At 31.2% G+C, this 14,226-nt stretch overlaps 1 protein-coding gene across 5 annotated transcripts in view; it reads left to right on the top strand.

Moving 5' to 3' along the window:
* Positions 1-14,226, top strand: part of LOC134711094 (EH domain-binding protein 1-like) — an 88,021-nt gene that overhangs the window by 496 nt on the left and 73,299 nt on the right. For 3 of the 5 annotated variants that reach the window (XM_063571532.1, XM_063571530.1, XM_063571531.1), the window contains exons 1-5: positions 78-176; positions 5,019-5,140; positions 5,757-5,814; positions 10,295-10,444; positions 11,001-11,182. In XM_063571532.1, the coding sequence (XP_063427602.1) occupies positions 5,040-5,140; positions 5,757-5,814; positions 10,295-10,444; positions 11,001-11,182 (491 nt within the window). In that variant the 5' untranslated portion in view covers positions 78-176; positions 5,019-5,039. Of the gene's footprint in view, positions 1-71; positions 177-5,018; positions 5,141-5,756; positions 5,815-10,294; positions 10,445-11,000; positions 11,183-14,226 lie in introns of those variants that run through there. The other 2 variants (XM_063571527.1, XM_063571528.1) reach the window with 2 other exon arrangements.

The raw sequence follows: 14,226 nt of genomic DNA, 5'->3' as shown, positions 1-14,226 counted from the left end.
GGATTTTATTATATTTTTTACAAACTTATTTGAAGAAATTCTATGCAAGAAATTTAGTCACGTGATTATCTGTCAAAATGGCGAAGATGGAGACATTCGATATCGTCTGAAGGAAATTATCTTTAGTTTAGATTGACGTCCTGTTACATTTGAGTGTTCAAAGAAACAATAATTCTGTAGGTATTTCAAGACTTATATAGCAATCATGGCGTCTTATTTAGTAGATAAAACTTTAATCTCGTGAAGTTGTCTTTCGTTGTCCTCAGAGTCAGAGGCTCAGTCTCAGCATCTCAAAACCTTATATCCAATTTTATTTTACCCTTTCGGCAAAAATGATTTAGATGACTGTTTATACATTTAAAATTGTATATTAAGAGCAGACCTGTACATAATTTAGGAGGAACAATTAAATACAGGACCTAGAAAAGATATATATTTAAGAAATGGCATTAAAAATGCATCTTTATTACAGTGAGTCTGACTATAATTAGCGACAAGAAGCGACAAGAACTTAGAAGAATAACTTAGTAACAAGATAACTAATATTAGCACATGAAAATAAGTTGGGGTCAAAATATCTTAACGATAATTTGAAAAAGAAAATGTTTTAGAAACATGCATAATAAGTGTGTTGGTTTTTTTTAATATACATAGTCCAATTTTTATAAAATTTCACAAGCATTTAATTATGTCAAAGTATATACATCAGTGGTTCAAACCAAATTATAGATAATCTAATCTTTATTTATTTCAAAAGAAAAGTACATATATTAAAAACAAAATATTTAAAGGATTGGTAACTAAATTGTTACAAAATGTATGTTCAGATTGATACATTTTGTTCATAATGACATATTTTAATTCAAAATAATGTAATTAAAATTTTATTTGAAAAAAATCCTTACAGAATTACTGTATGTATAGTTGTTATCTGCCAGTGTTATAGTGTGACTTGTCTTTCGTTGTCCTCAGAGTCAGAGGCTCAGTCTCAGCATCTCAAAACCTTATATCCAATTTTATTTTACCCTTTCGGCAAAAATGATTTAGATGACTGTTTATACATTTAAAATTGTATATTAAGAGCAGACCTGTACATAATTTAGGAGGAACAATTAAATACAGGACCTAGAAAAGATATATATTTAAGAAATGGCATTAAAAATGCATCTTTATTACAGTGAGTCTGACTATAATTAGCGACAAGAAGCGACAAGAACTTAGAAGAATAACTTAGTAACAAGATAACTAATATTAGCACATGAAAATAAGTTGGGGTCAAAATATCTTAACGATAATTTGAAAAAGAAAATGTTTTAGAAACATGCATAATAAGTGTGTTGGTTTTTTTTAATATACATAGTCCAATTTTTATAAAATTTCACAAGCATTTAATTATGTCAAAGTATATACATCAGTGGTTCAAACCAAATTATAGATAATCTAATCTTTATTTATTTCAAAAGAAAAGTACATATATTAAAAACAAAATATTTAAAGGATTGGTAACTTAATTGTTACAAAATGTATGTTCAGATTGATACATTTTTTTCATAATAACATATTTTAATTCAAAATAATGTAATTAAAATTTTATTTGAAAAAAATCCTTACAGAATCACTGTATGTATAGTTTTTATCTGCCAGTGTTATAGTGTGACTTGTGTTAAAATTGAATGATAAAAAGTGTGAATTGCAGGTAATTCAGTGTTTCTTGGTCAACAATAATTAAATTATTGCTAAAAAATGTTCTACCTTTGGAACTGAGAGCTAAGTTGTGTGAGGCAGTCTTGAAAACCAGATCCAAATTGGGAACATACAAGATAAAATAAGATAACTTTATTATTTTTTTTAAAGAGATTATCTCTCACATAGTTATAGGAGGTACATTTCAGAAGAAAGTGTAGTACATCTTCAATGTCTCCATTGTTGCAGCAAAGACATACCCTACTCTGCTTTGGTATTTTTAGATATCACCCTCTTTTAAAAGATAAAGTATGAGCACTTAACCTCAATCTACATAATGTTGATCCATCACATTTGTATTTGCATTGATCAACATACAAGAGCCTACTATTGAGTTTATTACAGTACACAATGTATATTAAACAAGAGGCTCTCAAGAGCCTGAATCGCTCACCTTAATTCTTTTGGTTAAATTTCTCATCACTGATTATTTTGGCTTTTCAATTTATTTAAATGTTTTTTGGATCGTCCTATTTTCTTCAAAAGCCAAAAAAAATAATCATTTTCTCCTATGTTCTATTTTAGCCATAGGAGCTATGTTTCTTGACATACAAGGAAATAAAATATAAAATTTATACTAGATACTCTGAAACTCATTTAGCCTAAGTTTGGCTGAAATTGATACAGCAGTTTCAAAGGACAAGATTTTTTAAAGTAAGTCAACATGATGAACAAATTGTGAAAAAAAGTCTTTAAAGGGCAATAACTCCTTAAGGGGTCAATTGACAATTTTGGTCAAATTGACTTAATTGAAGATCTTACTTTGCTGAACATTATTGCTGTTAACAGTTTATTTCTATCTATAATAATATTCAAGATAATAACCAAAAACAGCAAAATTTCCTTAAAATTACCAATTCAGGGGCAGCAACCCAACAACGGGTTGTCTGATTCATCTGAAAATTTCAGGGCAGATAGATCTTGACCTGATAAACAGTATTACCCAATGTCAGATTTGCTCTAAATGCTTTGGTTTTTGAGTTATAAGCCAAAAACTGCATTTGACCCCAATGTTCTATTTTTAGCAATGGCGACCATGTTTGTTGATAGATCATAACTTCGGATACAATTTACAAACTCGATACCCTAAGGAACATTCAGTTAAAGTTTGGAAGTATTTGGCCCAGTAATTTCAGAGGAGAAGATTTTTGTAAAAGATTACTAAGATTTACGAAAAATGGTTAAAAATTGACTATAAAGGGCAATAACTCCTAAAGGGGTCCACTGACCATTTCCGTCATGTTGACTTATTTGTAAATCTTACTTTGCTGAACATTATTCCTGTTTACAGTTTATCTCTATCTATAATAATATTCAAGATAATAACCAAAAACAGCAAAATTTCCTTAAAATTACCATTTCAGGGGCAGCAACCCAACAACGGGTTGTCTGATTCATCTGAAAATTTCAGGGCAGATAGATCTTGACCTGACAAACAATATTACCCCATGTCAGATTTGCTCTAAATGCTATTGGTTTTTGAGTTATAAGCCAAAAACTGCATTTGACCCCAATGTTCTATTTTTAGCAATGGCGACCATGTTTGTTGATAGATCATAACTTCGGATACAATTTATAAATTAGATACCCTAAGGAAAATTCAGTTTAAGTTTGAAAGTATTTGGCCCAGTAGTTTCAGAGGAGAAGATTCTTGAAATAGTTTACGACGACGACGGACGACGACAGAGGACGGACGACGACGGACGCCAAGTGATGGCATAAGCTCACTTGTCCCTTCGGGACAGGTGAGCTAAAAAGTATATTTTTTTTATTTTGATTGATGTCAGTCTCTTGCTTCTGGAAGGCTATATCGTTGATTATCTTTTGAATGGGTTTTAAATACATTTTAAAATGTAGGATTTAGATCAATAAAATGAAATCCATGTCTTGAAATAAAATTTCTCATATTTATTATCCAAGAGTTATTTTTTTCAGTTGCTTTAATATATTTTTAGGGCAAGTGAATTATTTGACTCAAGTATATGAAGCCAATATCTTATTGCTGAAAATTCTATTCTGGTATATAAAGGCAATCTATTCAGCTCGGCTAAACATACAGCATTTGATGCTTTACAATGTATTCCTAGAATTTCTTTAATAAATTTATACTGCTAATGACAGTGCAAGTGTTCAAAGGGATCTGAATCCCTATGTAGTTTGCCAATTTCCCATACTTCACTACCATGTAGAGCAATAGGCACAACTAGGGAGTCAAATATTTTTTTTGATAGCTTGCATTGGTTATTCGAATTCAGTCCAATTGTTTTTTTTTTTTATTTTAAAACGTGATATATAACACCCTAGGCCTATTTTCTTGAACATTTTATTTTTTATCTATTACATGTATCTTAACCTTAAACATGTTAAACCACTTATTATCAGTCAGGGGACTTATTGAAATAAATGATTTTTAAATCACTTATTTAAGTAGCAAATTTGAAGTTTTGTCCCAAATTGTGATTTTGAAGTTTTATCAAAATTTAAAACACAAAGGTTTACATGTATAATATCTTTTCATTAGTAAAATTGAAAAAATGAACCTTTTGCTTCTTTTAAGTAGCAAGGTGTACATGTACATGTATGTTTGCCTTTGATGCAATCATTTAGCATGTTTAGCTGTAAATAATTATTTTAGTTTAAAAATTCTGTAATAAAGGCTTTTCATACATATAATGAATGAACTCATACTTTCTTACTGTAACCGATTTTTCCAGCAGTGGTAGTATTTTTTCTGTAAATATCATGGTTTCATCTAAATACAGATTTTGTAATAAATTCTTCTTTTTTCGCCACCAATATTTCACTGGTTGGGGGTGTTGAAATTAATGGGGGTCATTAGACATGTTAGAATAATGATACTTAAAGAAGTGATTTTTTTTATGGAAATTGAGGAATGATACTAAACAAGTGATTTTTATGTCATTATCTCAAATTAAGTACAAGGTCATCACCTGACATGACCAGTCTTCCCATGATATAATTTCAGTTGGTTCTGATAATGCATCCAAGGTATTGTAGACAGTATTAAACCATAATTTAACAAAATTAGAATTTTCCATTATCTAGTTTTAAATAGCATTGGGCTCCTTTATTAACTCCAATATATCAGTTTGTCAAAAAGTAGGTTTAATGAATATTTCACTGCACCTTAGTACATTATGAATGATATTCTTCTTGTTTACATTTTTATCAGGCAAGACAAAGAAATTATATGTATATTGATTATTATTTCCTTGGTCAGGATGTTGCAATTAACTTCCTCCTTGCACTTTTAGAATGGAAAATAATTATCAACAATGAGTGTTTGGAAGAGACTCCAGAGAGTAGGGAAGTCTGCATCTAAGTTCCAGTTTACTGCTTCATACCAGGAATTAGAAGTGGAATGTACAAAGAAGTGGTAAGAATGAATTTTAATACTTACAAACATGTAGGTCATGTATGTTCATACATTTGTACATGTTTTTTGATCTATTTCAAAATTCAAAACATGCTTTTGAGTTTGTTTGTAAACCAGTACGAATAGGACTGGATGTGTTGGTACTCAAACTTTATGTTTTAGTGTGGCTGCATTTCAAAGAATAAATGACTACTTGTTTTAATAAAAAAAATTATGTTAAATTTAAAAAAAAATAGTGATATTAAAGTTATTTTAAACTATATAGTCATTATCATTATTATAGTTGTTCTGGCTTCTGCTGATACAATAAATACATTACATGTATAAAGTTATAAATTCTTAAATGATTGTTGATGCATGATGCAATTCTTGCATTAATTGTAGTAAAAGTTATCTGACTTTATAAATAGATTATTAGATTTGTAAAAAAAAAAATCCAGTAAATTTTAGCACTTAATGTTCTTTAAATAATAATTTCTAACATCACTTAGTGGATTTTATCATGTTTATTGAGACAAATTTAAAGTTGAATGTAAGTAAAATGAAGAAACACAACATTACATGCATATGGTGATATCAAACTTCTGACAATTTCTTGTATTTTGGATTAATCTAGGCAACCAAACAAGCTATGTATTGTGTGGACAAGAAGAAGCAGAAGGAAATCATCCCAGGTATATTCATTGACCATGTTTCAATATAAGACAGGTATTTCTTGTAACATTACAATATAGTTTATATTTTTTTATGTATTTTGTCATTTTAAAGTTTGTAAGGGATTTCATTTAAAAAATCAACATATATATCTCCATCAAGTCATATAAAAGAAAATGGCAGTGTGTTCTTATTTTATCTCATCGAAGTCATTTACAAAAATGTCAATGTTCTCCATCCATTAATATTTATGGAGTTTGCTATTTAGCAATTCTGTCAGTAGTCTGAGGCTAACTGCCTTTTGTTGCATGTATGCTTTATCATTGGTTTGGTTTCAGGCCTGGTCAAAACAAAGATTCAAGTTCTCATTTGATGCTTCAAGGGGTCTAAGTAGTTTTACTACTATTATCAATAGTCAGTCAACACTGAGATTATGAGTTGGAACTCCCGCCAGTGCTGGTGCTGCGACTCCAATCTGAATTGACTAGTGTTGTCAGTTTTCCTATTGAAGATCTGTGGTTTTCATGGGTACTCTGGCTGCTTCTGAGATGGAAAAAACTGGCTGCAACAAAATAGCCCTATAGTGGCATTAAAACACCAACAACCAATCAATCAATTGATGCTTCATGAAACGAACATGTCATTTAGCAGTATTAATAGAAGGATCAATCAAAAGCTGTAACATTTTATTCTGTAAAAATCTTCTTTTCTCCCCTAGTTCCATATTTCAAGGTGAATTTTTGTTGTGTACCAAAACAAGAATATGATATGGTATATCAGCTTGTTAAACAAAATTTAAGGAGCAAGGTGTAAAATGAAAATACATGCAACTGTCATAGCTAGAATGTGAAACAGAGGGGCACTTTTGAAACACAGAGGGCAGTTTCTAGTCTGAAAAAGCACAAACTTGATCATGTTAATACTTGAAAAATAGTAATACATTGTAATTAAATAAAATGATGTATTTTTTGCTGATTTATGGTATTTTGGAGCTCTCAAAAGCTTTTTTTTGTAGATGCAATGATTATTTTGCATTCTAAAGGAGTATCCTTTTTTAGAAGGAAACTGCACCCTTCTATTTTGGGCTAGCTAGGACACTGTATTACTTAGAAATCAAGATATTCAAACAATTAGTTAATTAAGAAGTTTCCAAGTACAGATGCAGTATACTTAAAAAAATGAATGTTTAACTTATTAAACATAAGTACTTAAGACAAGTCTATTCTTCCTGGTAAGATACAATTACTGTAAATAACATAAAGTGGAAGAACATAGGCTATTTATAGTTTATAGGATCATGCGACATATTTGCATTATCATGCATCCCTTCTCTGTCTTAGTTTCCATTTATAAGTTCTTTAATATAATCTTTATCTTAAGAACTGGCTTATGTTATATACATGATATAGTGTATTTAGAAAAAAATTTGCACAAAAAATGAGGTTAAAAAAGCCTGGTGTGCCTCATATTTGTATATGTTTTTACCATGTTATTGAACATGAGATGTATAATATAAAGTCAAGAGGTAAATGTATAAAAAGATAAGTTGTCATGAATTTTAAGTGTTACTAATTAAAGCAATGTTTTAATTTAATAAAAAAATCCAAAAGTACATCATCACACATATTTGTAGTCATGGTAGTAGATGATATGTAATTTCAGTTGACACTTTATATTTTATTAAGTTTGTCAATTGCACACTTAAAGATCTTATTTTGTAAGATTTTAAAATTTGTATTTGGTTATATCATTTCTTAACATGTTCAATAAAAGAAATCTTTATTAGTCAACCTCTGTCTACATGTTACAATTTTCTCAATACTTTGGATTAATGGGGAGAGAGAAAAAAAACATACATGATAATTTATGTTTAGATATCATATGGTAATGATGGTGTTAAAGTTCAGGAAGAAGTACAAATATTGAAGTCTTTGATTTATCTGAGCATGAATGAAATATGTTGGAAAAACACAAATCAAACAACAACCAAATAATGTTTTTCAAAGTTCAGAATCAGAATATTTATCAAGAAAAAAATCATTTCCACCTCCCGAGTAAAATGGTAACTCCTTTCCATAAGATTAACAATGAGAAGGCCTTTGTTAATAAAGGCAGATCTTTGATCTCTGTTCGATTTATTCACACAACTTTACAAGAATCAGGGCAATTTCAAGCATTGCCATTGTATAGACGTTTGTATAATACTGTTGAAGACAATTGTTTGACCTTTTTATATCTTTGTTTGTGATGTTTGGTTGCTGCCTCAACAATGTATTCCCACATTTTCCTTATTTCACACCATAAGATCTTTATACCGTGATGGGTAAGGGCGATTTCAATACATTCTTTATGCTGTTTGTTATGTATAATTTACCTGGAGTAATCTAATCTTGATATCTATATCAAAAATTTATGATAAAAGAGATGATTTTTCATTTCCTATTGTTAATTGTCCATTTTTAGATGGTGACGTTCCCTTGTCACCATCTTATGGTGTTTGTATGTCTCAACTTGTACGATTCGCTCGTGTATGTAACAACGTATTAGATTTTAGCGAGAGAAATTTATGTATTACTGAAAAATTATTACACCAGGGTTTTCGATATCACAAACTGGTCAAAACATTTACCAAATTTTATCACCGGTATAAGGAAATAATTCATAAATATAACTCAACATGCAGACATCTAGAAATTGACAATGAGGGTCGGTTGAAGACAAAACTTTACGACAAAAGAGATTATTTCAGCTTTCCAATTGTGAACTTTCCATTTCTAAGTAGCAACATTCCAGCAGCACCTGCATACGGGGTATATATCTCCCAATTGATACGATATTCCCGTGCTTGCATTTCCTATCATGATTTTCTTGATAGAGGGTTACTGCTCACAAGGAAGCTATTAAACCAAGAGTTCCAAATGGTGAAGTTGAAATCATCCCTTCGTAAATTTTACGGACGCCATCTCGAATTGGTTGACCGTTATGGAATAACCGTTTCACAAATGATATTGGATATGTTCCTTGCGTCGTAACTACAATCTCCTTCCCTTTCATGAATTTGACCTACCGAATTAGACTTTTTACCGGATTTGTAATCACATAAGCAACGTCACCGGGTGCCTCATGTGGAGCAGGATCTGCTTACCCTTCCGGAACACCTGAGATCACCCCTAGTTTTTGATGGGGTTCGTGTTGTTTATTCTTTAGTTTTCTATGTTGTGTCATGTGTACTTTTGTTTTTCTGTTTGTCTTTTTCATTTTTAGCCATGGCGTTGTCAGTTTGTTTTAGATTTACGAGTTTGACTGTCCCTTTGGTATCTTTGGTCCCTCTTTTATAAGTTCAGGTATTTCACATCCAATTTTTTATGGAAATATTCTTTATAAAGCACAAAAATGTCAGTAATAAAAAAACTCAGTATTCTCCTCAGAAACTAATAAAACCTTTAAATAGACTTATTAAAAAGGGATATAGTTACGATACTGTTGTCAGGTCATTAAAGATTGCATATTTTGGCTTTAATATTGATTCACTGATAGGGTCTTTGCATCGGAACTAAACACATTTATTTCTAAAAAGCAGTTGTTGGCATGACACAGGTTATGTTCTTCTCATATATTTTATGATAGTATGATACTAAACCTCTAACGGGAGGGATTGTGCCTGATATTCATATGATGAAGACATAATCTTTCAATCAGTTTAATTGAGGTCTGGAGCTGGCATGTCAGTTAACTGCTAGTAGTCTGTTGTTATTTATGTATTATTGTCATTTTATTTATTTTCTTTTGTTACATCTTTTGACATCGTACTCGGACTTCTCTTGAACTGAATTTTAATGTGCGTATTGTTATGCTTTTACTTTTCTACATTGGCTAGAGGTATAGGAGGAGGGTTGAGATCTCATAAACATGTTTAACCCCGCCGCAATTTTGCGCCTGTCCCAAGTCAGGAGCCTCTGGCCTTTGTTAGTCTTGTATAATTTTAAATTTTAGTTTCTTGTGTATTATTCGGAGTTTAGTATGACGTTCATTATCCCTGTACTTTTATGCATATTTTTAGGGGCCAGCTGAAGGACACCTACGGGTGCGGGAATTCTCGCTAAATTGAAAACCCATTGGTTGCCTTCGGCTATTGTCTGCTCTATGGTCGGGTGGTTGTCGCTTTGACATATTCACCATTTCCTTTCTCAATTTTATAATTCAGATTTCTTTTAAGCTATTTATTAGTCTTGTATTATTTTAATTTTAGTTTCTTGTGTACAATTTGGAAATTAGTAAGGTGTTCATTATCACTGAACTAGTATATATTTGTTAAGGGGCCAGCTGAAGGACGCTTCTGCCAGTCCCGGTGCGGGAATTTTTCGCTACATTGAAGACCTGTTGGTGACATTCTGCTGTTGTTTTTTTCTTTGGTCGGGTTGTTGTCTCTTTGACACATTCCCCATTTCCATTCTCAATTTTATAATTTAGATTTTTTCAAAGCTATTTAACTCATTGTAGCTTCATACCTGGGAACCAACGATACAGAATCCATACAATGGTATGGTTACATGGACAGTGCCAGAGAATGTAGAAACACAAGTGACATTGTTCAGAGATAGCAGACATGCAGAGTATGAAGACAAAGAATGGACCTTTCTTCTAGAAGATGTAAATTTTTTATTGATGGTTTCTTTTGAATAAGTTTAGGGCTGTTTTATAAACAGGAGGTCCCAGGCACTTATAGCTACATTTATCACACTAAGTAGATTTTAATATAGAACATAGTACATACATTGTACACTTACAATATTTCTTTGGGAAAACAAAACTACATTCCAAATATTAATCTAGTGCTTCCTGGTCTCCTAACCTATCCATAAAGTTTGTAAAAGGCGATTATTTGATTTAACTTTAATATGGTCATATTTACGTAGAAATGAGAGAACCTAGTGATAATTTTGTGTGTAGACTGTGTGTCTAAAACATCATCCGTACAAGCATTTAAAGTGATGATAACAGATAAAAATAAGTAAACAAAAAAGAAGCAGAATATGCCAAATGAGCACTGTAAAATCAAAAGACGAAGAAAACAATTACTATATCACATCAAAGAAAAACTAACCATTAAAACTAAAGGACTCAAAAGCACCCCATAGACATTTTCCTGATGCAACTCATTTTTTAAAGTTTTCAATAGACATGCATATATATTTACTTTGAATAGCAAGCTAGAGGTGGGCGAAGGAAGATTATTGCCTCAGCACCAATCAATATGAAGGATTATGCCTCTGATGTACCAACCCAACACACAATGACTATAACCTTAAAACCAGCAACAAAGAAAATTGTCAAAGCAACCATACAGTTGACTTTGTCATGTGTCTTTCTGAGAGAGGGAAAAGCTACGTAAGTTATAAAGACACAGAGTGGTAGTTCTTATGAATTTTTGTCTGTCTCTTGGATACATTTTTTGTTGGTAAAGTTCAATAGATGACTCTGTTATGAATCCTCATTGGGGAAGAAAACTACTTGTTTTAAAAAAAGTACCATACATCCACTATGAGATATAGAATTGTACAGAGAAAAAGACAGGAATTTATGACGTTCATTTTCACTTGTTTGAATTAAAACTCTATATTTTTGCCATCTTACTGTTGAAAAACGGTCATTTTTGAATATTTGCTACATTTCAGTCCAATTTTGTTGAATGGAAATTATCATGACAAGCTAAACCTGTAGTCCAATAATCTTTGTAATTTAGAAGCTCACCTGGAGTTTTTAATACCCCCAGGATTTTTCTGTAGGAAACTGGTATATTTGATACAATATAAACAAATCCTCTAAATACTAACTGAAAAAATGTTCAAACTTGTTAAAACCTGATTTTTCTTCAGTGCTGATAACCTCCTGAATTTTCATTTTTAGAGGTTAACAAAAAATAGATATAAATCTTTATCTATTTATAAATAAACAAACACAGACATAAAAATAAACACTTTTGTCAAGTATACATGCCTAAAATAGACGAAACATTTTTTTTCATTAATAGATATAGGAAGATGTGGTGTGAGTGCCAATGAGGTTTATTTAGTGATTACCTGGTGTTTTAATGTTTTAATACATGTACTTCCTAAAATATAAAAAGATTATTTAATTACAAGATATAAACTCATTATATATAAGCCAACTATTGATTGATTAATTTATTATACGACCGCAAAATTGAAAAAAATTTCGTCTTATATTGCTATCACGTTGGCGTCGGTGTCGTCGGCGTCCGAATACTTTTAGTTTTCGCACTCTAACTTTAGTAAAAGTGAATAAAAATCTACACAAGGTTTATGACCACAAAAGGAAGGTTGGGATTGATTTTGGGAGTTTTGGTCCCAACATTTTAGGAATTAGGGGCCAAAATGGGCCCAAAGAAGCATTTTCTTTGTTTTCGCACTATAACTTTAGTTGAAGTTAATAGAAATCTATGAAATGTTGACGCAAGGTTTATGACCACAAAAGAAAGGTTGGGATTGATTTTGGGAGTTTTGGTTCAAACAGTTTAGGAATTAGGGGCCAAAAAGGTGTCCAAATAAGCATTATTCTTGGTTTTCGCACAATAACTTTAGTTTAAGTAAATAGAAATTAATGAAATTTAAACACAATGTTTATGACCACAAAAGGAAGGTTGGTATTGATTTTGGGAGTTAAGGTCCCAACAGTTTAGAAATTAGGGGCCAAAAAGGGACCCAAATAAGCATTTTTCTTGGTTTTCGCACCATAACTTTAGTATTAATAAATAGAAATCTATGAAATTTAAACATAAGGTTTATGAGCATAAAAGGAAGGTTGGTATTGGTTTTGGGAGTTTTGGTCCCAACAGTTTAGGAATAAAGGGCCAAAGGGTCCAAAATTAAACTTTGTTTGATTTCATCAAAAATTGAATAATTAGGGTTCTTTGATATGCCCAATCTAACTGTGTATGTAGATTCTTAATTTTTGGCCCCATTTTCAAATTGGTCTACATTAAGGTCCAAAGGGTCCAAAATTAAACTTAGTTTGATTTTAACAAAAATTGAATCCTTGGGGTTCTTTGATATGCTGAATCTAAAAATGTACTTAGATTTTTTATTATTGGCCCAGTTTTCAAGTTGGCCCAAATCGGGGTTCAAAATTAAACTTTGTTTGATTTCATCAAAAATTGAATAATTGGGGTTCTTTAATATGCCAAATCTAACTGTGTATGTAGATTCTTAATTTTTGGTCCCGTTTTAAAATTGGTCTCCATTAAAGTCCAAAGGGTCCAAAATTAAACTAAGTTTGATTTTAACAAAAATTGAATTCTTGGGCCTCTTTGATATGCTGAATCTTAACATGTACTTAGATTTTTGATTATGGGCCCAGTTTTCAAGTTGGTCCAAATCAGGATCCAAAATTATTATTTTTAGTATTGTGCAATAGCAAGAAATTTTCAATTGCACAGTTATAAATTCAGCAATAGCAAGAAATCTTCAATTGCACAGTATTGTGCAATAGCAAGAAATCTTCAATTGCACAGTATTGTGCAATAGCAAATATTTTCAATTGCACAGTATTGCACAATAGCAAGAAATATCTAATTGCACAATATTGTGCAATAGCAAGAAATTCCAATTGGATTTCAATTGAAGTTATCTTTCTTTGTCCAGAATAGTAGTTGAATCAACTTAAATCATTGTTTTATACAATATACAATGTATATTCACTTTTACTACCAACTGATAGATTAAAACAATCTTTACCATTCAGTCATTGTCAGTAATAACAAGCACTTTTTTTACATTTTAATATTTTATGATGTATTTAAATGAGTAGTTATTGTTGCAAACTTCATTAGAAATTTGAATTGAGATCAGTTTTGAAATAAGGGAAAGGGGGATGTTAAAAAAAAATTGGGGGGGGGTCAATTTTTTTCATTTCAGATTTCATAGATAAAAAGAAAATTTCTTCAAACATTTTTTTGAGAGGATTAATATTCAACAGCATAGTGAATTGCTCAAAGGCAAAATTTTTATTTTAAGTTCATTAGACCACATTCATTCTGTGTCAGAAACCAATGCTGTGTCAACTATTTAATCACAATCCAAATTTAGAGCTGAATCCAGCTTGAATGTTGTGTCCATACTTGCCCCAACTGTTCAGGGTTAAACCTCTGCGGTCGTATAAAGCTGCGCCCTGTGGAGCATCTGGTTGTTAATATTAAGCACTTTCAGCTCTCCTGGTTGCCAGTTTTGGTTGATGGAGAAAGTTTGTGTACTGGGAGCAAACTTTTGATACCCAAGAATCACCACATGTGGGGGAAACGGAAAATTGGCATTCTGGTGATATGATTACAATGGCATAAATATTATTCTTTAATAGCCTAGTGGCTTTAATAAGGGGCCTTTAAATATGTACATAAGTATCATTGTTGTTTTACT

The sequence above is a fragment of the Mytilus trossulus genome, chromosome 3 (genome assembly GCF_036588685.1).
Source record: "Mytilus trossulus isolate FHL-02 chromosome 3, PNRI_Mtr1.1.1.hap1, whole genome shotgun sequence".
NCBI lineage: Eukaryota > Metazoa > Mollusca > Bivalvia > Mytilida > Mytilidae > Mytilus > Mytilus trossulus.
This window is presented reverse-complemented; position numbering and strand designations above follow the sequence as displayed.